This window comes from Panthera leo, chromosome B2 (genome assembly GCF_018350215.1).
Source record: "Panthera leo isolate Ple1 chromosome B2, P.leo_Ple1_pat1.1, whole genome shotgun sequence".
In the NCBI taxonomy this organism is placed as follows: domain Eukaryota; kingdom Metazoa; phylum Chordata; class Mammalia; order Carnivora; family Felidae; genus Panthera; species Panthera leo.
In genome coordinates this window covers 128440666-128468205 of record NC_056683.1, presented here as the reverse complement: position 1 = coordinate 128468205, position 27540 = coordinate 128440666, and the positions used below count along the sequence as shown (strand labels likewise).

General features: G+C 41.2%; 1 protein-coding gene across 2 annotated transcripts in view; it reads right to left on the bottom strand.

The window, feature by feature from the left end:
• The window catches only part of AIG1 (androgen induced 1), a 241373-nt gene that overhangs the window by 39778 nt on the left and 174055 nt on the right, over positions 1-27540 (bottom strand). For both annotated transcript variants that reach the window (XM_042939972.1, XM_042939977.1), the window contains exon 4: positions 4729-4844. In XM_042939972.1, coding sequence (XP_042795906.1) covers positions 4729-4844 — 116 coding nt within the window. The remainder of the gene's footprint in view (positions 1-4728; positions 4845-27540) is intronic.

Sequence of the window (27540 nt, the reverse complement as noted above, 5' to 3'; positions counted from 1 at the left end):
CACTCTTATTTTTAGTATTTTTTCCCTCTGTTTTAAAAAGCAATGCTTGTTGTGGTACCCGGGGGGGCTCTGTCAGTTGAGCATTCAACTCTTGATTTTGGCTCAGGTCATGATCCCAGGATCATGGGATTGAGCCCTGCATTGGATTCTATGCCAAGTTGGAGCCTGCTTAAGATGCTCTCTCTTTCTTCCTCTGTCCCTCACTCCCTCTCTAAATAAACAAACAAACAAACAAACAATAAAAAGTAAAAAACATTTGTCTCCAGCACTTAATTGAGGAAATAAAGGAAAGTTTCAATAAGAAAACAAAAAATAATCTGCAGTTGCATAGCTGAGGGATATCAGTTTGGTGGAGATAGAACTCTGATTTAGGGCAGCTTAAGATTATATCATAAAAGAAAGATTTTACTTTGTTTTGTTTTCTGTTTTGAGAACTGCACAATGGACCCATCTGGGGTAATGAGATTTGGAATATGAAATTTATCAAAAACCAGTAGAGCCCAGAGACAACAGAAATCTTTGTTCTGCTTTAAATAAGTTCACCGTAGTGATAAGAAATGTCTACCCATAAGAAGAAACTCCTAGGACTTATTTTCTCTCCTTCTGTGATGCCTCCTTGCTCCTGACTATGCCTTGAATTTAGTGTTAACATGTGTTATGCATGGGCGCTGAGATCTCATGTGGACTCTACTGAATGAGAACCACGATGGGAGGGGGGAATGGACAGGGGCTGGAAGAAGCCTTCTCAGGCCAAAGAAGACCCCTTGCTGAAACGTTGGGATATACATTTCCTAGATTTTGGGTAGTTTCCTCTTCCTATGTCCTTCAGATTTTAAAGCACAGCAGTGAGCAGCACCAGTACTCCAGGGAGACAAAGATGTGAGGTGGTATGGGGCCACAGCCAAGGAAAAGACTGGTACCAGGAGTCCTGCATCAGGTGGAGTAAGGATGTCTTCTCTTACAGAATTTGTTAACTAGAGGGTGACCACAGTCAATATTCCATGATCTTAAAGCTCTCTGTTTTACTCAGTCCCCCGTTAAGATTTCCTTATAGTCCTTCTAAACTTAAAAAGCAAAAAAAAAGATATTTTCATATATGTTAGGGCTATTTTGGTTTTTTAAAGTGAAGAGTGTATGAGTGAGCGAGAAAGAGTAAAAGGAAAAGAAAGGGCTTATAGCATTGTAACTAAAAGTCTCAAACCCTTGATAAGAAAACACTATGTGCTCTGCTACTATTTACTGTTCTCAGAATAGCAAATATAGAAATACTAATATTAACACCACCACTACTACTACTAACAATAGAAAATATAGAAATTTTTTACTGTGTACCAGGCATTGTTCCATGGCTTCTACATGTAACTCAGTCCTCACAACTGCCCCGTGAGGTCCTTAACCCTATTTTATATCTGAGTAAGTGAGAGCTCAGAAATAAAGTGAAGGGCTCAGAATTCTAACCTAGGAAGTGGCCTTAACTATTAGACATGCTGCTTCCGATATATTGCTTCGAGACAAAACCAAAACTATAACATGCACTTAATCTGTTCACCCACAGACGCACTCTTCATCCAGAAGAAGGCAGTGGAGAGCATGGTGAACTGTACAGACTGCAGCCACACTCCAGCTCTGGCAACAATAAGAGTAAGTGGCTTTTCCTTGGGCAAATCATATACTTTCTAAGCTCATATAATCTCTAAACTAAGATTAGTTTCCTTATCTGTGTAATAGGCCAGAGAATACCTATCTCAAAAGGTTATTTGAGGAACTAAATAACATAATATTTGAAAAGCACTTGGTACCGAAGTCAAAAGAATGGTAGTCATTACACTTGCTGACAATTACTGTTGCATTAGAAACCAAGAAGACTTCTGTGTTGTATTCTGCATAAGCTAATATGGGTCATCTCATTTTTTAGGGGAAATCCCCCAACTAGGGTGCAGAGAATGTGTGGGGGGATGATGATGGAGGGGAGGTGTGCAGAGAAGGAGTTAACAGCCCACCATAAGTGTATAGGGAGATGCTTGTGCCCTAGGCACCTGGGTAAGTGGAGAGAAGTATGGTGGGGGTAGAAGAAGACAGGGAAGGAGTCCAGGATGACTTCTGATGCTCAGCTTAGGAGGACTGAGGGAGGCTGGGAAATGGAGCCACTCAGGGTGGCAGCTCAGTGGGCTCCAGTCTCTGAGGGAAAGCTCCCATATCCCTTGCTTTCTCTCCTTTGGCTATCCAAATCTAGGAATAGAACAAGTTCACATGGGGGAGGGAGACGTGTGAGAATGGACAGCAAGCGAGAATCAGAGCAGAGCACGGACAGCCTGGCCAGCAGCCGCAGAGGTCCAGGTTCAGCTCTACCGTGCAGACGACTGCAGGGGAGATCTATGTGTTTTATAATTAGCACATGATAAGAGGAATGCTTTCTTCCATTTTGGCACGAGGTTCTGGAATGTACAGTCACAATCCTGGTATGCTATCAAAAGATTTTGTATCCTGAACCTTCTACTATTGTGTCACTGGTACGGCGGCTTGTGGGATAGTCTGGTAGGAAGCAAAAACCAGTACCTTTTTGATAACAGTGAAACTCCTTGGATTTATATCCTATGACATGATGTTAGGGGCATTGTTTAGCACTTGGCATAGCTCTGAATACCGAGGGCAGAAGACCAAAGGAAAAAGTCTACTTTGAAAGCTCTCTCAGAACATATCTTAGGGAATTTGCTGGTTAATGCAAATACATGTCCAAACAAGTACTGGTTTACGTAGGGAGTACACAGAGCTGGCAAGCGTCACTTGGCATGAAGAGCGTGAGTAATGCTTCATTTTAATGAGGGATCTTGGGGGTCTATAATGAAGGGTATGTGGTATTTCCCATGTGTCTCTTTGAAACGTGCACTGAATGTACCCACAGTGGAAGAAAAGCCATTGGAAAGTATATATTTCCCGAAACCTCTGGGGCTCTATAAGATTCAGATAATTAAAAAGAAACTTTGCTAACATTTATTCATTTTTGAGAGACAGAGCATGAGTGGGGGAGGGGCAGAGAGAGAGGGAGACATAGAACCTGAAGTAGGCTCCAGGTTCTGAGCTGTGAGCACAGATCCCCATGTTGGGCTGGAACCCGCAAACTGTGAGATCATGACCTGAACCAAAGTTGGACACTCAACCGACTGAGCCACCCAGGTGCTCCCAGATTCAGATAATTTAATTGCATACAAATGAATTCACAGAAATACATTCAGAGATCTCAGAATAAAAATCTTCCCTTCCCAGAGGTAAGCGTATATGAGTAAACTGTAATGAGATTATATTTGGGAAGGCTAAGGGGGTTTTTGATTCTTAATGATTTTTGATTTTTAAATGAACGTATCCTTAGAATAATTCATGCTTCCCTACATGACTCTTCTGAAAGATAAGAGTCACTTAAATATCAAGTTAATACATATAAAGTACATATATTTAGTGTTAAGACATAATTTCAGTCACACTTCACCCGTGAGCCCTGATCATCTGGACCTTTTCTGTCAGAGAAAATCAATACTTAACACTTTGGGTGGAAACAAAAGATCTAGGAAGTGACTAGGAAAACAAACATTCCCCAGTCTTTGACTAGTCAATGAAATGGCAGATGGAGTGAATGTTATTGCATGTTTGTCCTGGGGTCTGTTGTCTGGATGTCCCCTTAGATCCAGCCACCAGGTAGGACTTCCTAGAAACAAATTCCCCTTCTGGCCAGATCTGGGGCGTTATGTGGTCATTCATGCAAAGTATGTGAAGCACTGTGCTGCCCTTTATTTTGTATTTCTGAGTTGGCTGGAGCAAAGCGCTCCATGGTTGCCTGGGCCTCCCAAAGCGCTCAGGGATTTTGGAGGGATTAAGTACAGTTCTGGGGTGTTTGGGAGAACTTGTTCAGTCCTTCAGGCTTAAAGGAGAGGATGGTGACCCAGAACTCAGGAAGAGAGTCCCAAGAGGCAGAAATGCTGGCAGGAGGGACCTCTTCTGTGTACACTAATATATCAAAGAGGACTTGGAATTCTAAAGAGAAGTGAGAAATTCTCTGTCGTAAAAGGAATAATTTTGAAACATTAAAACATGATAAGAACTGAAATTAATGTGAAGTAAACTTAACAGGCAACTGTACTGTTATCAGATTAATGTGGCACCACCCACTTGGGACCTATTCGTGCCCCAGAGGCCAAGTGGAGATTTCTTGTGATTTATTTATCCCAATTTGAAAAAAAAAAAAAAACCCTTCAATGCATGCTATGTATAATCACTAATTGCAAGACAGGTTCTAAACTGACTCAGGAAAATGTCCATTTTCCCTCGTTTCCTCTGAAGTTTAAGGTCACTCCTCTAAAGAGGCCATTTCTTCTGTTCTCATTTGCATTTGCTCACCAACAACAGCAACAACAAAAAAAATCCCAAGCAAAAAGCCCTTAAGCAATAAAATCGCTGTCCAAGAAAAACATTTAGTTTGAAAAAGAGTTGAAAAATGTAGCCTTGGAAGAACCATTGCTTACATGGGATTGTTCAACAAATTCCTGTTGTGTGAGGTTTGGCATATACTTTCTAAAAATATAAGCATCTGGGGAAATGAGACAAAGCCCAGGTCCTGGACCAAATGAGGCACGCAGTGTGAATCTGTTAGTGATTATATCCATAATGAAATATGTGCCCAAATTTAGCAGTGCAAAATCTAATACAATACGAAAGCCCAGCAGGCACTGTCCTTACCATAATATATAGCCAACAGAGAAGGTACATATGGCGGCGAGTCCGCTGTTCCTGCTGGGATACGCATGGTGTGATGTCCTCATCTCGATTAATATAAAGGGCAAAACTGTTGTGTGCTGAAAAAGAACAGAGAACAGGTGACACAGATTCTTATCATCGCCCCTCAATAGTTGTTTTGTCTCTAGTAGGAGAATGGATAGTGCAAATTCCTAGCAAAAGCACCACAGCAGACAGCAGCTGGGTATGGCTCACCTAAGAGGCAGGAGGGACGGGAAAGCAAGTGGTGCATTGATCACTCCATTGGCATTTTTCTCCTGTGTTTGAATTTTTAAAATTTTATTTTATTACGATTGTTATAGGAAATTTCAATAATATTGAAGGATGTATTAGAACATAAGAAAGGAATAAAAATAACTACTTTAGTATTTTGGTAGATGTCCTTTTTTGCCCTCTCCTTGTTCATATTATTTATACATAGTTAACATTGTACTGTGCACACAATCTTGTTTTGGACTGTAGCATGAGAATTTTTGATATGCCACTTTAGAAATCCTCCTAGAATATCAACCTTGACCATAGCTGCTTAAAACTCCATTTTGTGGATATACTAAAATTTATTTGACCAATTCCTGTTCTTGGACATTAAGTAGTATAAGATCTTCAATTTTTCATTTATGAAAAATGTCATGATGAATATCTTTTGTAGAATTCTTTGTCTGAATGTCTGAATGTTAAATTATTTTCTTATGGTTAAAGTCTATGAAGATTTTAGGACTGTTGATACCTAATGCCAAATTATGTGTGTACCAGCAGCAGGTTAGGAAACGAAGCCAAATTAGCTTCCAGAAAGGATGTACTGGTTTGTAACAGCAGTACATGTATTTAGATATGATGTTTGAAGTCAGACTCCAAAGAAGCTTGGTAGGACCTTCCCATTTGTTGTTTGGATGCAGTGGCCACTCGGATGCTCAGTTTAGTGGGCCAAGATGTGGATGAAATTTGGTGACAAGAAAGGAAAATCAGCTTGTCTTGGTATTGAAATTTGATAGCCAGGTATAAGGGACAAAGATCTTAGGTAAAATTGGGTTAGGGTATAGATTTGCCTTTCAAAACGGGAGTTTCTCGAGTAAGAAGATGGCAGAACTGAGAACTGAACCACCAGTAAGTTTGAATTCTGTTTAGTACCTCCTAAGGGCCATGAAAGAATCTTTGCTCCTCTCTTGCTGTATTGTTTGCATATTCAAAGAAAATGCAGGAAATTGAATGTTATAATTTTCAAAATTTAATAAGTGTCATGGCAAAATGGAACCAGGTGGCAGGAAAAGACATGGTGGTGATATCAAAGTGAACATCTTTGAAGCAACATATTGTTTATATTTATAGAGAAAACAGAAATACAGGATTTTAATTTTTTTTTTAACGTTTATTTATTTTTGAGACAGAGAGAGACAGAGCATGAACAGGGGAGGGGCAGAGAGAGAGGGAGACACAGAATCTGAAACAGGCTCCAGGCTCTGAGCTGTCAGCACAGAGCCCGACGCGGGGCTCGAACTCACGGACCGCGAGATCGTGACCTGAGCCGAAGTCGGCCGCTTAACCGACTGAGCAGGCGCCCCAGAAATACAGGATTTTAAAAGAAATACTGATAGTAGAAATTCTTTGCTTTAAGTGTCCTCCTCTAGGTAACTGTTCTGACTGACAATATATTAGTAATTAGAGAATAGTATTCCTAGAATGTCGGGTGGGTGATTCCACAGTTGGGTAACTTTATACTTTTTTACTCTCTGCTTCTCTATTGTTGTTTTAAAACAGTATAATTAGCACTGAAGGGAACCATGCAAAATGTACATGTGTGTTGATACAGAGACAGTATGTATTTTAAAGATCTATTTTATTGTTTTTTTTTTCACTATAATCCAGTCACCTCAGATGACATTGGCCTGAAGTTTCACTGATTTGAAACACCAAAACTAGTTTTACAATGGTGCATTCATGTGTAAAATTCAAATGTATAGCTAATAACAAGGCCAAGTCTTGTCAAATCTCACACAGAAAAAAAAAAAATCCCTGCAAATCAAAGATTTACACCGAAGATATTGCTGACTCGGATGGCCTGTGTGGGTTATAGAATGGCGACAATATATTATTTTTGACTTGTGAATATTAAAAAGTGTTTAAATTCTACCTCTTCATCCATTGTTCCAAACTGAGTATAAAATCATCCACATTTCTATATTATATAAGTTCAAATAACTAATCTGAGTATTCTTACTTATCTGGTTGTCATTATTTTACCTAGCCTACTTGCTGATTATCAGATGTCACACCTGGAAGGGTTAGGCTGTACTCTGATGATGCCAGTCAGAAAATCTCTTTGAAAAGTGAAGATCTTTCTAGATCACTTCATTAATGGCATCATCACCGCTAAAAAGGAGCTACTTTTTCCATCAATGACATCATCAATAACAGAAGATCTTTTTGAGGCCAGCTGTGCCGGTGCCAATTGCGCCAGGGGCAAATCTCAGGGTAACAACTTATTCAGAATTTTCAGGCACTAAAGAATATATATCTCCCTCTCTAAAAGTCTATAATGCAAATTATATTTACTGTTAAACAGTATATATTAACAAAAGTACATATTAACAAAAGTATATATTAACAAAAACAGTATATATTAACAAAAGTAGTACAAAATATTTTTAGCAAATATAGACGTTGCTCTGCGGGTTGGTAAGGTTTTATAAACTAAAAAAATGGGAAAAATCTGTAAATGGGCTTGCTGAATCTCTAAGTAACCTTTAGCAGCCCAATTGTTACCCCAAATCTGGGGCAGCCAGAGGGATAATTATTTTAGAACTACAGGTACAAGAAATCCAGTTCTAATCCAATTCCATGCAGTACTCTGCTTGAATGACTTAAGAACTGGGAAGGAAATATTCAAATATTCAAGTCCATCCAAGACCGCTTGCTGTACAAGAATGATAATCCTATGTTTTGTTCACCACGATATTTGTAGGAAAGCGCTTGACATATAGGAGGTGCTCAATAAATATTTGTAGAGATAATTTAATCTTTGACACAACATCTTAAATGGGTATTATTAACTTCATTTTGCAGATGAGGTAACAAAGACTCAGAAAAGGTAATTCTCTTGCCCAAGATCACAGAGCTGGAGAAAGGGTTCAAGACCAGTCCTGTCTCCAAATCCTAGGCTCCATTTTCTATATTAGAATTATATTTTTAAAAGATATAGTTACGTAATCTTTGACTCAATAAACCTGTGGGAGTGCATGATTGAAGATCACTTATGTTGCAATTCAACTGGCCAGAACTCTTTTTTAGTTGAGCCCCAAAATAAAGAGGTCTTCACTGTAAGGAATATATTTTGCCAAATGTATTCTTTCCTGTGGTATATAAGCATTCTGAATAATAATAATAAAACCAGCTGGCATAAAGTCAGGAATTTTCAGTGGTGTGATGATAAAGATGGCCGGAGGCAGCTCTTTTGTCTTTTGGCCTAGAAGAGGTCAAGGTGCAACTTTCTTGGTTATCCCACTCCGGGTTGATCTGGTACCTGCTGCCTCCACCACGTCTCCGAAACTCCACCCCAATGGGATCAAAGTCACAGACCTTAAGTGCATGAGCCGGGAAGTCGATGCCACGTCTGCCCCAGCTGCCAAGACTGGACCCTGGGTCTGTCACCCAAAAAGGCAATGATGGGATGATGACATCCCAAGGCAACAGGTGACTGGAAGGGTCTAAGAATGACAGTGAAACTGACCATACTGAATAGACAGACCCAGATTAAGTAGTACCTTCTGCCTCTCCCCCCAGTGTCAAAGGCCCCCAGGAACCAGAGACAGAAGCAAAAGCCCATCAAGCACAGTGTAAGTATCACTTTGATGAGATGGCCAACATTGCCTGACAGATGCAGTACCGATCTTTATAGTCAGAGAGCTCTCTAGAGCCAGTAAAGAGAACCTGGGGACTTCTCAGTGTGTGGGATGCAGTGCTGATGGCCATCATTTTCATGACATCATAGATGATACTAACAGTGGTACAGTGGAATGCCCAGCTACTTAAGAAGTACAAAGGAAAATATTTCAATAAAGGATCATTTGACAACTGAAAAAAAAAAAAAAAGAGTATTCTCAGGAATGATCTGTTTCTATTTCTCAAGAACAAATACCTTTTAAAGTTTTCTCAGGTATAGACACACACTGGATAAACAAAGAAAGAGATAAAGTCTGGTTGCCAGCAGTGGCTCTTAAGAATTGTATTGGACTGTTTTTCTATAGTGCATTGTCAACAGAACAATTGCCCGCAGCTGAGTTGCTGAGATTTGACTCCTTCCTCCCTTCCTTCCTTCCTTTCTTCCTTTTTCTTTCTTTCTTCTTTTTCTTTCTTTCTCTTTCTTTCTTTCTTTCTTTCTTCTTTTTCTTCTTTCTTTATTCCTTTCTTTCTTTCTTTTTTTTTTTTTTTTTGCTTTTTTAAAGCACTATGTAAGATGAAGAGTTGACAGCACAAGAAATAAACCTTTGATCTGATCTATAAACTCTATCCTGGAAAGCACTGCTCTATTATGTAAGTAGTTATCCTATCCCAAGCGCAAGTTTCCATTGCTGCTAATTTTGATGAGACTGTGATCAGAAAATTGTGTCCAGAAAGGGAAGTCTAAATCTATCTTGGGTTTTTGCATCCCTTGTGTTTTTTTCAAATGGGGTTCAGATGGGTTCTCTTTATGGAACGGTGATTATCACCATGAACTGACCAGCCCCCCAAGGTAAAGGTCAGCCTGCAGAGAGGATCCTGATTGTGTCTTACCACACTATAAGACTTCAAGCAGGTTCTTGTACATTTGTGAAGCTCAGTATATGTATGTATATATTTTTTTGGGTAAAATGAGAAGGTTGCATTAAACTAGTGCACCACAAACTTCAGTCATGATGAGCTAGCATTTTAAGCTTTGCTATATCACATACGAGGGCTCACCGAGGCATTAGGCATAGTAGACACAGTGTCCAAGGCCCATGGAAGTGTTTTAATTTCTTTTACAATCAGAAGAAAAAAATGAACTTTTAGAGTTGAAGATTATATTCATTTTTATGCTAATACAGTCATAAAATGTTATATATATAATATATAAATACATATATACACATATGTACACTATATAAAACATACAATATATATTTATATGTGTAAGTGTATATATATCTGAATATGTAAGTGTATATATATCTGTATATATATCTGAATAAATGTTGGAAAGGACCCAGAAATGCAAAGTGCCTAGGGCATAAAACAGTAAAAAATCATAATGCAGCCCTGTTACATGCAACCTGATTTTTAAAAAAAATATATTTTCTTTGGGAATGCAAGCTGGTGCAGCCACTCTGGAAAACAGTATGGAGGTTCCTCAAGGAACTAAAAATAGAAGTACCCTACAACCCAGCAATTGCACTACTACGCATTTATCCACGGATACAGGTTGTGCTGTTTCAAAGGGACACATGCACCCCCATGTTTATAGCAGCACTATCAACAATAGACAAAGTATGGAAAGAGCCCAAACGTCCATCAACAGATGAATGGATAAAGAAGATGTGGTATACACACACACACACACACACACACACACACAATGGAATATGACTCAGCAATCAAAAAGAATGAAAGCTTGCCATTTGCAACTATGTGGATGGAACTGGAGGGTATTATGCTGAGTGATATTAGTCAGTCAGAGAAAGACAAAAATCATATGACTTCACTCGTATGAGGACCTTAAGAGACAAAACAGATGAACATAAGGGAAGGGAAGCAAAACTAATATAAAAACAGGAAGGGGACAAAACATAAGAGACTCTTAAATATGGAGAACAAACAGAGGGTTACTGGAGGAGTTGTGGGAGGGGCAATGGGCTAAATGGGTAAGGGGCATTAAGGAATCTACTCCTGAAATCATTATTGCACTATATGCTAACTAACTTGGAGGTAAATTAAAAAATAAATTAAATTAAAAAAATTAAAAATAATAAATTAGGAAAAAAATGGGTGATGGGCATTAAGGAGGGCACTTGTGGGATGAGTACTGGGTGTTACATGTACGTGATGAATCACTAAATTCTACTCCTGAAACCATTATTACACTATATGCTAACTAACATGGGTTTCAACAAAATTAAAAAATAAAAATAAATTAAAAAAATTTTTAAATAAAAAAATTATTTTCTTATCGAATTCACATTAAAAACTACATGTATTTAAAGGGAAACTTAAGAGACTTATAAACTCTGATGAATAGAATATCACTTTCCATACATAGAAGATAATTACAAAAACAAGTACAATGGAAATTAATTGATATTATTACATATTGGCTAGATAGGTTGGTCTGGTTGATGGCTCTTATTCTGAGGCCTGTTCTGTATGTGCTCAGTAGGGAAGTCAGTCGGCATTGGATGGGCATTAAAGACACACTAGCGTGAAACAGAGACTTCTCTAGAGGAAATCAGAGGGATTGAAAGGTAATGGAGAAGAAATTACCTTTTCACTATGCGAGTCAATATTGCTTAACACCAGGTCCCTGCACCATGTCAATTATCTATCATCAGAGCTACACTCTCGATGCACCGGAACAGATGACCTATCCGTCATAGCTGTACCCTTTTGGAGCTAACTTATTTGCTTTCTGAACAGATGTTCTTTTGCCAGAAGAATGGAGAGAAGATGAGTAGGAAGTGGAGGTACTGATGGAGGAATCTAAGGGTTTTAACAGGATTAAGGAAATGGGCTTACAATGCACAAGAAGTATCCGGACGTGCCACCAGGATAGACATTTTGAGTGTCTGTGATGGCAATCAGTAGCCTACAAACTCCAGGGAAGTCTTAGAATAAACTTTATTGTGGAATAAATAGAAGGATGTAAACTATGCTGTGTGATGGCGTGAATTCAGGCAAGCAGAATGAATGAATTAGGGAACGGCTCAGGGTTATTTTAGAGCTCTGGAATCTAGAATTGCCATCTGAGTGTACGATACAAAATACAATACAAAAAACAATAGACAAGATCTGAAGAGTATGTTCAACTGTCATATCTCTGGTCTTTCCCCTTCTCTCCAATATGCATATATATATATATATATATATATATATTTTTTTTTTTTTAATTAAAAATTTTTAATGTTTATTTTTGAGAGAGAGAGAGACAGAGACAGAGACAGAGAATGAGCGGGGGAGGGGCAGAGAGAGAGGGAGACACAGAATCCGAAGCAAGTTCCAGGCTCTGAGCTGTCAGCGCAGAGCCCGATGCAGGGCTCAAACTCATGAACCATGAGCTCATGACCTGAGCCAAAGTCAGATGCTTAACCGACTGAGCCACCCAAGCGCCCATCTCCAAAATATTTTTTAATAGGACAGTACTGCTCCCATACCATGTGAACATCAGACAAAAACTGTTTCCTCCTTGGGGGCAAAATCAGCCTTTGAATGTGAGGTACCAGACCAGTCCCTGCTCAGCTGGTAATAAGAGAGCTGGCAATCCCATGTCTGCCCGTGTGCATCTTCAGGACACAGGCAGACCTCTGGGAGTGTTCTCAAAGTAATGTGTACATCACATCACCTGGTGAGCTTGTTAGAAATGAGATTGCTGGGCCTTGCTTCCAGGGTGTCTGGTTTATTGGATGCAGAGTAGAGCTCACGGTGGTTCTCGCCTTCATGTTTGTCAGCATATCTAGAGTTTCTTATATCCCTGTGACCACTTTTGACCACAAATAAAAAGTTGAAGGATGGTTGTATGTGTGTGCACGGGTGTCATCATGCACCTGCATTATCGGGGTGATCCAGGCTGCAGGCAGGGCTAGAGAAATGACCAGACTTTCCTAGCAGGACAGGGCAAGGGAGAGTCCCTTTGGTGTCCTAACAATTTATAGGTATATCATAAATAAAACTCTTCAACTAGAAAACTGATCTAGGATACAGGAAGTTGTACACTCCATATTGTAACTTGAATATTTTTTATATGTGTTACTTATCTATTTATTGAGAGAGAGAGAGAGAGAGAGAGAGAGAGAGAGAGAATCCTAAGCAGCCTCCTCGCTGTTACTGCACACAGCCCTGCACGGGGCTCGATCTCACGAACTGTGAGATCATGACCTAGGTCGAAATCAAGAGTCGGACGCTTAACCGACTGAGCCACCCAAGGCGCCTCTGTAACTTCAGTATTTTGTTTGCTTGCTTTCCACCCCCCCCCCACACTTATATAGAATAAAAGGTGCTATTAAAAGAGAGAAATCTTATTCTTCCATAAAGCAAGAAGGGATTTCCAAGTTTGAAGTAAAGCCCACTGTATTCGCAAAATGTGATCTAAAACATAAGAAAAGGTGACATTAGGGAAGTCTGGCAAAAATCACAAAATGCTGACTGATCCGAACTTTGCAAAGCTTCTGGGCTCTCCAAATAAGTCAAATGTTTGATGAATTCAGGGAGAAGCAGAGCTGGGTGGGGACTTGCACAGAACTGGGTGGGTCTTCCCTTGGGGCGACTATAAATCCAGAATCAGCGGGGGCTGAGGGGGGGGGGGGTGGGAGGGTGAGGGTGGGGGTGGGGAGGAGGGGATGATCTGCAATGACATCCCAGGCACCATGGAAACAAAGCCGATACAGGCTCTAAAACACCTAAATTTTTAACTCGGAAAACCTGCCGAGTTTTATCCTGCCGCCAGAAATGGTCTTTGCTGATTTTACTAATGGGTCAGCTCAAAATGTGCCATCCTCCCTCACTTGCTTCACAGTAGAGATATTTCAGTGTTTGGAATGATAGGGAACTGCCCGTCTTGACCACTTCTCCACATGTCAGACCGAGCCTCCCACTCTCGAGGGCCCGGGTGCCGCATTTAGTGTGGCAATGCTTGTACAATAATGGCATAGAATTTCTCTGGAAACTGCCAGAGTGGTTTTGATGGCCCCTCTCTGCTGTGGTATCAGGTACCTGTTCCGGCTGGTCTACACAGGCATCTCAGAATCAGGTTAGAAATGGGACCCAGGGTCAGAAACTCAGATTCAGATGGAACCAGTATTTATCGAGTGCCAGTATGTTCCAGGCACTTCCAAAACTCTTCATGAGGTCAGTACTGAATGTGGGACTCACCCAGTCCTAACATTAGCCCTGACAACCGTTAGGATATGGTTTTAATAATTAGGCCAAATAAACAAAAGAGTGCCACGCGTTAAACCAAGACATGCAGATCTTTGCAATTAAGAGCAAACGGTGCATCACAGAAATAATTACAGTGGGACAGTGGCACTGTTTTACTGAGTTATTATCTCTGCATTTATAAAGCATTTTAATTTTTTATTTATTGTAATTATTTTCTTTTAGAAAGAAAGAGAGAGAGAGTGTGCAAGTGGGGAAGAGGGGCAGAAGGAGAGAGAGAGAAAATCCTAAGCAGGCTCTATACTCCGCGTGGAACCCGACCGACACAGGGCTCGATCCCATGACCCTGGAACCATGACCTGAGTCAAAATCAGGAGTCAGATGCTCAACCGACTGAGCCACCCAGGCACCCCTTAAAAAGTATTTTTAACATGACTTGAGGCCAGTTAATATCTCCTACTGAATCTTCCTAAGGAAGGCATCCACAGGGGCTAAGGGTCAGTGGCACAGTTAGGGAGTTGTACTGTGGACCCAGCAGCCAGTGGGCCACCAAAAAGAATTCTTTTTGTAAATGTGACCCCAGAGATGATCCGTGCCGTAAAAGCAACTTTAAAGGGCCCTATATTCACTTCTTCCATGAACGTTGTACAATTAGTGTTTGTGGTTCTCAGAGAACAACACCTCTCGTGACTGTCCTCAGGCAGTCAAATGATCATAATATGATGAGACACACGCAAGCGTGCAGACCTGTGATGGTACAATGGCCGGGTGATCCGATCTGCTCAGGCAGGACACGGGGAAACTCTATGCAGCGGAGACACTTGAACTGGGTCGTTAAGTGTGTCTAGGGCTTCAAGGAGGAAGTTCATTCACAAAGCTAAGAAGTGTGTAAAGGCACAGCACACATCACTGATATGTCTGTCACCACTGCAGGACATGAAGGAGAAGGAAGAAGTCAGTTTGGACAGGTTAGGTGGGCATAAACCAAATCATGGAGTGCTTTATATGGACTCTGTCCTGTAGGAAGCAGAGATACCTCCAGACGCTCCAACTCCTTCCATGGAGTTTAACATAGAAGTAGAAGAAACATACTGGGGTATTAACAGGAGACAGAGCAAGCCGGCGGCAGGGGAGAGGGCGGATTGGAGAGAGGAGAGATTCCTCTACCAACTTGCTCCCCTGCCCTTCTTTCCTTCTACCTGACTTGCCTCTTCTTGTGGAATGGACTTTATTCTCTCCCTGACTTCCTTCTAGGGTTTCCTCAGCCTCTACCTCTTTGCAGCCCCCTCGCCTATGGGCCCCCCTTCCACTCTTGTTTTCTCTTCCATTTTAGCACTAAAGTACTGTGATGCTGAAGACAACAGAGGGACAAGAACAAAAACAAAGATAGTCTTTAATTTTGGCAAATACGTATTTGACGAGTAAACACATAAACGTGATTGCTGTGTTTTATGTTGCTTCCCCCATTATTAATTTATGTGCATACATACTGAATACACAGCCACAAGAATAGCTACCATTCACTGAGCTCCTAACATATGCTCAGTTTTATGCTGGACACTGTCCACCAGTATCATATTTTAGTTCCCACAGCAACTCTAAAGCAATAGCTATTTTCATCTTCATTTTATAAGTGAGGAAATGGAAGAAGAGAAGGATTAACTTGTCAGAGGTCATGTACCTCTAGTAAATGGTGCAGCCAGCCTTAGACCTCAGACCTACCTGACTCTAAAACCCGTGCTTTTATGGAGACAGACACACTGTTTCCCATGCTTGATGTCTGTTCGTTCACTCAGCAAATACTAACGGCACTCTATGTGTCCCTCATGATTCCAGGTTCTTCAAATATATCTCAGGACAGAGCAGAGATTTTCAATCCCCGTAGGTTATCGTTCTTGGGAATGCATTTCAATTAGGCTCATACAAATTTAAAGTCTCTCACCTCAGAAAAGACCAAATTCATTAGGGTTGTATGAGGATTATATGAGATCCTATAGTAAGAGGGGCTTGCATGGTACATGCAAGAAATAATTGAAGTTATTCTGTGAGCTCTCCCACTTGAGATCTCCCATGTTGCCACATAATACTGTCTAAAATTTACTGTGTGCCAGGAATCCCACTAAGTACTTCACATGGACTAAAACTCATTTACATCTCACAATGATCCTTTGAAGCGTATATTGTTGCCAATCATTTTACAAAAACTGAGGCACAGACAAGTAAAGAAAGTTGCTCAAGGTTGCCAACCATAAGGTGGCGTGGACAGTTTGGCTTCGGCGCCACCCTTTGAACCATGGGGCCACGTTGCCTCTGGAGTATCTGGGAAGACCCGACGATAGGGAAATTGCTAGTGGAAGAACAGGTATCGGAGAAGGGTTGGTTTTATGGCTGTGCCTGAGAGAAGGAACCTGCCTCCTCTCAACCCCCATTCACTTCGGTAAGATTCCAGGGGCTGCGGGATGAATGGCTGTACGCTCAGGTTTACAAAGAAGACCATGAGGCCAGACTTTCTGTTCATGCTTGGGGGTAAATCCCATGGGTACTGAGGGCCTCAGCTTGGTAAAGGGGCAGAGGTGAGAATAGCCCCAATCCGCTGACATGGAACAACACTCTCTTTCTGGGATGCTATTCATGCTACCTTTTTTGTCTTTTCCTTGCTCTACTCTCCTTAAAAATGTTTTGAAGTTTTTTTTTAAATTTTTTAATGTTTATTTATTTCTGCGAAAGAGAGACCGAGTGTGAGCTGGGGAAGGGCAGAGAAAGAGAGGGAGACACAGAATCCAAAGTGGGCTCCAGGCTCTGAGCTGTCAGCACAGAGCCCAACATGGCGCTCGAGCCCACAAACTATGAGATCATGACCTGAGCCATAGTCAGACGGTTAACCAACTGAGCCACCCAGGTGTCCCAAAAATGTTTTGAAGTTTTGAAAAGCATTCTAGGAGGTGGGTTGAAAAATGGCAGAAGGGAGAGCCATGGGGGATATGGTACAGGTGGGAGGTGAGGGGAGAGAAAACGTAATCAGGGGTTTCCACAGCTGATACAACCTAAAGCCCTCTCAAGGATTGTGATGCACTGACAAGTTTAGGGAACAAATATAGAACACAAAACCTACTGTTAGGAGCACTCTGAAATTAACAAAGAAACTTCAAAAAGAAGAAACTAGGATTTTAATGTTATTGGTGTGCTTCTTAAAACTTATTTTGAGCTCAACAAATCCACTTATCCATATATGTCAGCATCCTCCAATGTTAGGGTATTCCTCTAAAAACACAATTCTGACCATTTGGTTTCCTTCTCTAAAGCCTTCTCATGATCTTCAGAACAAAGTCCAAATTTCTTAGCATTGCCTTCAAAGGCTCATACCATTGTTTTAACCTATGTTTCTAGATTAACCTCAGACCATTCTATACGGGCAGCTGTCACTGTTCCCCCAAAAGGCCTTATGTGTTTATGCCTTTGTTCGTGCTCTTTTCTCTGACTGCAACCCCCGGATGTTTGGGACCTTCTCTGTAGTATATACATAAGACAGGGTCATTTTCTGCTTACTAAAGAATCATTCCTCTGCACCTCCACAGTTAGGGGAGGCCACACTGCCTAGTTCTGCTCATGGCCTATTATTAAAAGAAGTTACGTGGGAGCTTCTAGGCTAATGCATTTTCAAGCTGGAGTGAATATATAGTATATTAACATAGCTCATAATGCTACAGTTAACATGAAGGACGGAGACCCCAACGCAGTGGGAACAGTTCTTTAAGGAGAAGGAACAGATCTTACTGACCATTGTAGGTTCAGCTCTCTGTACTGCACAGAAAACTTAGTAGGGTCTCAGTAAACTTTTGTTCAAAGACAGATAGTAAGACTTTCTCTTAAGTAAACCCTATTCTCTCCTTAGTTTTATTATTTTAAAACCCAGCAGTTTAAGAGGAATAAAAAATAAGTTCCTGGATGCAATATATAAGTAAATTTTAAATAATACATTCATCTTGAAAGCACGAAAACTATAATTCACTATTACAGAAGAAGGGGGCTACTTTGCCTCAAACAATATTCACATGGGACTAAGTCACCAAACTAAAGCTGCATATTCACAAAATATATAGAGTTATTAATTTTTTGAAGCGAGAGACAGTAATATGTTCCCAGTGACCTTTATAATTTCATCACACTCCTCTATCACAGTGTATGAGCAGATTTCTGTAATCCTAAAGAAACTTCCTCAACTGAGTCTCCAAATACAATGATTTCAAGTGGTTTTCATTTACCCTTGTTTACGATAAATGTTATGCTGATTGATCGGCAAATGTCTACCAGCAGCAATAAGAACAATTATGTTTGACATGAAGACATTATAAAATCTATAACCCAAACCTTTAAAGCCCGATTTGAAATGTCAAATTTGACTTATGAGAAACAGTTATAATCCTGCTTCATGCAAAAAGCATTAGGTTAATGCTGGAGCAAAGTAGTGTTGCCAAGCGTGTGCTGGCATAATTAATCAGGGATATTTCAGAAACGAATCGTCTCCAAGAGGTTATTGATTTACTGTCACGACACATTTTCCTTACGGCTGCGATGGTGCTCTGGGACTGGGATGCGCTGGCATGAATGTTTCAGTGACTAAGCCTTGATCCGTCCTCCTGGACGCCTGCCATCCTGCACTGACATCTGCAAACACTCACATTTGACAGCTTCATGCCTGAGCCTGGTGGCTTCCAAGTTGATTAGGGTTAGTTCAGAGGGGTTTTGGACTAGTCTGAGTGTAATCGAAAGCAGAGAGCTGTGAGTCTCCACACAGTGACATGCACCTAGTAAACAGTGTCATATTAATAGAGGCTGTGCATGTGCATCTACACATATACAAGTTACACCCATGCAAACACACACCCGTGCACGCACATACAAGTGCGCATGCACATGCCCATGCATACACATACAAGCATACACACACACACACAGCATACTTAAGGAATGGGGCAGATTTCACTTTTAATATCGAAGCTTGCCTCTATTATCTATTAAACTAAATTTGAGTCTTAAAGAAACATGTTGGGGTGCCTGGGTGGCTCAGTCATTTAAAGGTATGACTTCGGCTCACGTCATGATCTCACAGTTCTGTGGGTTCAAGCCCCGTGTCGGGCTCTGTGCTGACAGCTCAGAGCCTGGAGCCTGCTTCACATTCTGTGTCTGCCTCTCTCTCCGCCCCTCCCCTGCTTGAGCTCCGTCTCTTTCTGTCTCTCAAAAATAATACAGAAATGTTAAAAATTATGAAAAAGAAACATTATTTTAAACACATACAAAGTAGTCATAACTTAGCTCTTTTTTACTACAGTGATTCCATGATAGAAGGTAATTGTGTCAGAAGAAGTCCTTAGAGTAGAGTATTCTAATATTCTCCCAAAGACTATAGGGTACAGTTTCCCTGATGAACATGGATGCAAAAATTCCCAACAAGATACTAGCCAACTGGGTCCAACAATGCATTAAAAGAATTATCCACCATGATCAAGTGGGATTTATTTATGGGATGCAGGGCTGGTTCAATATCTGCAAATCAATCAATGTGATACATCACATTAATAAAAGAAAGGGCAAGAACCACATGATCCTCTCAATAGATGCAGAGAAAGCATTTGACGAAATACATCGTTTTTTTGGTAAAAACCCTCAAGAAAGTAGTGATAGAAGGATCATACCTCAAAGTCATAAAAGCCGTATACAAAAGACCCACCATTCTCCCCACTGAGGGAAAACAGAGCTTTCCCCGGTAAGGTCAGGAACATGACAGGGATGTCCACTCTCGCCACTGTTATTCAACATAGTGTTGGAAGTCCTAGCCTCAGCCATCAGACAACACAAAGAAATAAAAGGCATCCAAATCGGCAAGGAGCAAGTCAAACTTTCACTCTTCCCAAAGATTATAGGGGAAAGTCAAGGAGAAAGTGGTAATTTAGCTCACGCCTCAAAACTTTTTCTCTGCAGACTCTTAATTTGGTTTTGCAAACAGATAAGGACACACTTTCTACACAAAGTTATGTTGATGGTTATAGGAGTGTGGATGGCCCAATAGTAGTTCCTGGGTGGAAAGAGGCCTCTAGGAAATGGATAGCATCTCTGTTCTTCTGGGCATAGTATGTTAGGCTCAGTGTCCCTTCCATGTCCGTTTTCAAGCCATATTTCTGTGCACATTGTATGTCCTGCTTATTAGGCTGCCTCAATGATTGTATGGCCAGCACTAAGTACAGAAGAATGGAGACTGTAGTGTCTGCATAAGCTCTTCTCTCTGAAGGGGTGTGAAGAGAAAACAGGGCCAGCAAGCCATTCACTGTTAGCTGGCTACATGGCCTCGAGCCCTTCTGGATCCCAGGCCCCTCATCTGTAAGAGTCCGCAGCAGTGGACAGCAGGGATCCTGTTCAAGTCCTGAGAATTCATGTCTACATCCTTGATTATACATTTCTGCACCTAGTGTTTTTATCTGCCCTTCCTTCTTTCTTTATTGTGTAAACTTTCATCTTAACTGTGACACATATACAGAAAAGTGCACAAATAATAAGTGTCCAGGAGATGAATGTTCACAAAGTGAACTCACTCTAGTAACCAGCACCCACACCAAGCTACTGAGCATTATAAGTCCCCCAAAATATCCTCCTCCTACCCCTTCTTGTCACAGCTAATCCCCCCAAGGTCACCACTACTCTGAGTCTGAACACCAAAGTAATTTTGTTTCATTGCTAAGATTTATGTGAATGAAATGCAGTATGTGTTTTTTTTTTTTTCGGGGGGGGGGGGTGCCTGGCTGGTTTTGCTCAATATTCCATCTGTGAGACTCATCCATGCTGAAGTGTAGAGTTGTGGGCTTCCATTATCACAGCTGTATAGTACTCCACTGTGTGAACACAACACGACTGATTCATTTATTCTCCTGTTGGTGACACCATGGCTCTTTCCAGTTTGGTCCATCACGAAACCATGCTGCTATGAGTATTCCTGGATTTCTTCTTTTGGGGAACACGTGTTTGCATTTTTGTTGGCTATATACTGAGGAGAGGAGCTGCAGGGCACACTTCTGGGTGTTCAGCTGTAGTAGATAACTCGAAAGAGTTTTCCAGAGTGAATGTACCAATTTACACTCCCATCATTGGCATATAGAATCCCACTGGTTCCACATCTTTGTCAGCCTTGATAGTGTCTGTTTCATTTCAGTCATTCTCATGCTTGCCCTTTAAATGACAGTGTTGCATTTCTAACTTATATCACCTTGAGACCTAGGGGGCCCAGGCTGCCACAGTGTTGCAGGTCAGGTTCCCTGGGGAGCAGATTCTGAGATGGAAACCAGCATGCAGTAGGTCTCTTAGGGAGTTTCTGAGCATCAGCGCCTGTCAGGGGAGAAGAAGGATGAGCAGTGCAGCAGAGGGAGAAACCAGCCCGCAATGCGGTCTCAGCATGGCTGACCCATCAAGAGCTCTGCAGCCAGCCATGCCCTTCGGAACTGCCAGGAACCGGAGTAGGTGGGCCTGGTCTTTATGTCCTCATGGACTGGTTATGGGTTGCGGGCTGAAACAGGGAAGGAACCTGACCTTTTAGCAAGACAGTTCTCCTCAGGATAGTCCCCTGAGACGATTTACAGGACGGGCTGAAGAGGGCAGCATCCCTGGCTGCTGGGGAAGTAAGTCCTTTGTTCCAAAGGGGACCTGTGTGGCACATCACAGCGTCCACTGAACACGGATGGTCTTCGTTCAAGCTGTGTTTGCCAGCACATCCCATGTCTTGGCCGTACAATCAGCAGCGCAGCTAGCGCAAACCTCTATTTGTGAAGTTCATGGAGGGAATATCTACCATGACGAGAGCCTGACAATTCACAACTGCACTGCAAGGCTATGAATGCGCTACCATTGCCGTTTATGCGAACGTCGTGTTTTTAGGAAGCAAGAAACTGGTCAGTAAATGGCAAAATTCCTCATGACCACTTCATTTGGGGGTTATAAAGTCTGCTACTGTAATTGTATAAATGGTCTCAGGCATGACCAATAAGCCTCCGTGACGTGTAACTGGGTTCTTATTAACCAGGGCGCAGTTGGCACCTAATGCTCTTTATAACTTGCTATCAATTTGTAGCTATTCAACAATTTCTTCAGTTGAAAAAGGCATATGCTAGATTTACTCAGCTGAATCAGGCATAGGCTAGACCATCTAGTTTTGGTGATCATGGATTTGGGATTCTAGGAAACATGCCCGTCATGCAGACAATGTATTCTCTTGTGAGACAGTGCATATGGGAGAGGTTTCTGGAGGAAGAAATACGCTTCAGGCTCTAGATTTATATCTTAACAAATGACCTTTGGTTTTATTTTTCCTTATGGCCTATGCTTTGTTATTTGCACCCACAGACCAATATTTTAAACAACTTTATTTCCCAAACCATATATATCAACTCAATCCTCCCCATTTTAATATAATTAATCAAAGACACACATTTGGGCCAGATTCGGGTCAGTATGAGATCAACAGTATTACTACACAGCTCACAGAGTTCAGCCAAATCAAAGAAACCTAACATTTTCATTAGCCTCTGCAGCCTAATCAAGGGTAGAGATGCATTTTTGTAGGTTTAAACACAGCTCGTGCATTGTTCTCCACACCTATTTTTGTTGACCCCTTAGGAGTCAGGTCCCCATTGTGCAGATATCTAGGGTAAATAGAAAAAGCCCCAGTGTAAATAGTGATGAATGGAATTTGTGTCTCTTCACTGAGAGTCCTCCTCACTAGTGGCTTTTGGACCTCCAAGGGCTGTTAATCAGCTTTTGTGTTTAGGTCAACCCATTGCTCCAGCCAATGTATCTCCCTGGCTCAGTATTCCTCTTGCTCTGATAGTCATGAATCAAAGCTTTATGGGAGCCACTAAGGAAGGAAGCAGGATGAGGTCGGAGTTCACTTGAAGACCTGAGAATCTTCTGACTCTCAGAAGCAGAGAGGATGTGAGAGAAAGGATGGGAGAAAGACTATTCGATGGCATGAAATGAGGAGCATTATGGGTGTGTGAACTAGATATAGCAGCCAGTTCCAGAATGCTGGGGCTAGGACTAAAGTGAGCTAAGGGTAATAACAAAGCTATGTGCTATGCTCTACAAGGATGGGCACCTTAGGGGTTAGGGAAGTGGAAGACACCAAAAATGTAAATTGATTCAATAACTGTTTTGCTAAATTTGTGAATATGACCAATAAATAAAAGATTAGTAGGGAAAGCAAGGGTGCATAAGGAATATCTAGCATCCTACATTTAAGGAAACTCAAATAAATCCTTCTCCAATGTGGCCTCGGAAGAACCTTTCCTCCGGGCCTCACTGATTTGGGTCTGATTGTTTCAGTCCAGAAGAAACATGATGGTTTCCAGTATTTGAGCAAAGATGTTGGAATCCGGCAGATGCACGAGCAGTTGATTTTTTACAAAAGTTGATGATGTACAGGAAAGGGAAGGAGAGACAGGCAAAGGCCAGGGTTGCTTTTCTGAGTCATGTGCACACTCTCTGGGTCTGCCTAAGTTGGCCCTTGATCACATTACTGTCTTTGATCGATTCTGGACAGATCATCTCAGGTGATTTCCATTTAATACCTGCAGGGAACGGGCCACAGTCTTATCCTTAATTCCTTTTAATTCATCTTCTATGGAGCATTACAGATAAGAAGGATTCTAAGTGAGTAATGAAGAGAAATGTCACTGAATGATATCTGGTCGCTGCTGGTGTGGAAAGGGCTAGAGATTAAGCAAATGAAATGCATATCGTTAGATGCACTGACTTCACACCTTGCAGGGACAGCGAGGAAGGAACGTGCACAAAGGATCTTCAGATAGTAGGTGCTTTATACATTCTTGTGCAATGGAGGGATTGGTGAGTGTTCTGCAGAAACACTGTGGATGCTGAAGGCATGACTGGGTCCCTTTCTGTCATGTTAAGTTCACAGGGAGGATGAGCCAGTCTTTCTATAAGGGTCTCTCTCACAAAGCTCTCTCCTTCCAGTGAGGTATATTGTGTTCAGCTCTTGCCAAACTTAAATTGCATCCATGTTAAAGAGGAAAAAGGGCTTTAGCACATTCCTTAGGGGAATGGAAACAATTTATTTTGTTTGTTTCTAATGGAGAGGGTTTGCTCCAAAATCTCACTGTGAGGTCTGAGAATCTGGGCTGAGGACCGCCAGGCAGCCAGAGGGAGCGGGAGAGGGAGAGAGGGAGAGAGAAAGGGAGAACGAGGAGAGCGGTCACGGCGACCTCATCAGGTGATTGAGACAGCAAGAGCAGCCAGTTACAAAGCCAATGCATAAACTATAGTTCCTGGATTTAGGGCAGGAACACATAGTTAGCTAAATATGATATGAATTGATGTGCTTTCACAATATTTAGTTTTTCTTAGAAGTGCTTGTTTTGTTTTAAAATTAAAACCTTCCTCTGCTGCTCAGCACAACCAAACACAATATCCTTTGTGTGTGTGTGTGTGTGGGGGGGGGGGGGTTGGTTTTTGTTTGTTTGTTTTGTTTTCCTCCTTGATATTCAGAAAACGGAACGGCCAAGCGTACAGTTCACCTCGCTTCAGAGGAAAGTGGAAGGCATAAATGCAAATGACCTGGGCGATAACAAGTAACGAGCTTTTGGAAAAGACTCTCTTGACTTCTCAACATGAACTGGATGATGAGAAACATGAGCGTGATTTCTCATCTGCTGGTGTCCCCAAAAGCTTATTTTGTAATGTAATTTATTTCCATAGGGTGGGCTTAGTCTCCTAACAAGAGTGGAGCATTGTCCCTGCAAAGCTGCAAATGTCAGTATACAGCCTCAGGGTTAACATGGGCGGCGTAAATAACAAGGAAAATGCATCCTTCTCAGAGTTCCCAAGACTGTAATAAGACGGCTGGCGTTTCAGTGATATACGGTCTCTTTTTGTGTTCAGCAGAGAGCAGTATGCTTTGGGTCTTCAAGATCTTGTTTGAATGCTTTACAGAAACCAATCAATAACACACAGGTAAAGTCTTCTGCAAGACACATAAATCCTAGCATGGGGAGACCAGCTGTTGTGAGATGCTGGATGGGCGCCAGTTTCCAACTGGGGAGTCTCAAGGAAATGATCCTGAATCTGGGGCTTTGTTTGGATTTCAATGGAACATAATCGGGCGACATCTGGTCCCCCACCTTGTGCTGGCTTGGCCACACTTCCTCCGCCACGGCTCTGGGCACCTCCTGCGGGGCTTCCAGTGAGTGCCAAGCGCCAGTGCCCTGCCTGTCACCAGCTGCCAATCAGTTTTTCACAGTGGGGGACAAAAAAAGAACTTGGGGCCTTGAAGATGCCTGCTGAGAACGACTCATAAAAATGATCTTAAAATGCAATTTGGGTCCCATTGCCCCTCAAGTTACTGGATATGAGACAAAAAAGAATTTTAAAACTAACTTTGCGGTGGGGGGAGGAAAAGCTAGCAGAAGGGAATGAAGAAAAGTGCAGGAAGTTGGCAGTGTGGGGCACAAGGTAATCGAAAGGTAGACAAGGGGTGAGAGACCAAATGAGTAAGGGATAATAATCAACAAATTCACGGAACTACATGCACCCTGACTAATAAGCAGTTACATTCAAGTGAAAAACTATTTTCACATGTTAATTTAGCAAGTCTTTCTTTTAAAATAAGAATACTCAATATTGCAAGAAGGAGGTGAAAACTGCATACTCCTGAATGCTGGACAAAGAATACACGGCAACTGCTGTCTTGGAAGGAAGTTGAGCCTCTCATCAAGGGTCCTGAACCCTTTCTCAAATACTGTAATTGAACTTCTGGGTCTATGCTAAAGAAATAATAATCAGCCTAAAAAACAACCACATACAAGACAAAAACATACCCTTCCTCAGCTTAATAAACAAGGGTATTTTTCCTAACACTATTTACAACAGCAAAATAATTTAAAATTATCTTAATGATCTATAAGGAAGAAACAGTTTTTAAACTAAGATATATCCACTCAACAGAATATTACATAGCCATTAACAGATGTTAAGAAAAATATTTATATTATCATATTTAGACATCAAAGAACATCAAAGACTACTTACTCTATCATATGTAGTTTTAAAAGTCTTGTTTTTTGTTCCTAAAAAGAAGACATGAGAATGTCAACAATGATTTCCTTTGTCTAAAGGACCATGAGTGACCATCTTTCTTGTTTCTACATTTTTATATTTTTCAAATGCTCTTTAATTTGTATGTATTACTTTATTATTCAAGGTAAATTCAAGAACAATTTTATTTTTTATTTAAAAAAAAATTTTTTTTAACGTTTTATTTATTTTTGAGACAGAGAGACAGAGCATGAACGGGGGAGGGGCAGAGAGAGAGGGAGAGACAGAATTGGAAGCAGGCTCCAGGCTCTGAGCCATCAGCCCAGAGCCCGACGCAGCGCTCGAACTCACGGACCGCGAGATCGTGACCTGAGCTGAAGTCGGACGCTTAACCGACTGAGCCACCCAGGCGCCCCAAGAACAATTTTAAAGAATGCACTAAAGAAACTATTGTCTATGTATAGGAAAATACTCGAATGTCTTCAAGAAAACACAGAAATATGAAGTAACAGAGCTCAGCTTATAATGTAAGTTGAGAAGATGAGCAGAAAAAAGGGCAAATGAGTAAGTTCCAGATATGCAAATAAAATGGAGAGAGGAGGAGGGAGAAACTTAAGTCAGTGAGAGAAAAGGAAGAAAACCAGGTAAAACATCTGGATGTAGAAAATGAAAAGGAAGTGCTATCAAGTGAAAGTTGTACAGCTGAATATTGGATCACAGTAGCTTTGCTCGAGGACATTTAAAAATGCTTGGTCACCATAAGTAGTGCCAGGGCACGGCCATGTGACTTACAGACAGTAAAGTCAGAGACAGTTGGCCTGAGCGGAGGTAAGGTACTAATCTGATTTTCCTTGTCCACCATCATGTCCAGAAATCTTGGTGTTTTCGGTTTCAAGTTTTCAAGTCAGTCCTTTGGGACATAAGTACCCTAACAACACATTCCTTATGACTTTCCTCTATCAACTGGTTTACTTTCTGCTTATCTCCACTGGTAATCTTATGTATATTTCAGGTTAATCAGATTTGTTTGCGGAGAAATGCAAAGGGGAGAAAATGATAAAGGATTGCAATAGTAATACACGTTGAAAATTTCTGAAAAATCGACAAAATTTAGGCAGAAATGTGTGAACTGTATGATTTTCGTGTGGGGTCCCCTAATGATTTTCTGTCTCTGGCCCTCTGGGGAACTCTAGGGGAAAGTATAATTGTTCTATGTCTTTCTAAGATCTTCCACCTGCTAGATTATAAACCTTTTTTAAAAAAAAACAAGTCTTCAATTTTTAGTTCTGTTTGATGTATGTTGGCTGACTCCATCTTTTTCTAATCCTGTGTAAAATCCCTTCCTTCATTCTGGAAACCTTCAGAATTTCTACTTCGTAAAATCCATATATGATCAAGTAGAAAGTTAGTGGGATTTCTGGCGGCAGTTTCCTTCAGTTGAAGGCCATGGCTTCCCAGAATTTCCTTATTTTCCCTACCTCTGCTTCCCTCTTTAATTTGCAGCTTGAAATACAACGAGTTAAAATAGGGTAGTTCTTGTTTTTCAGTGGCACCATAAACATCAGGCAG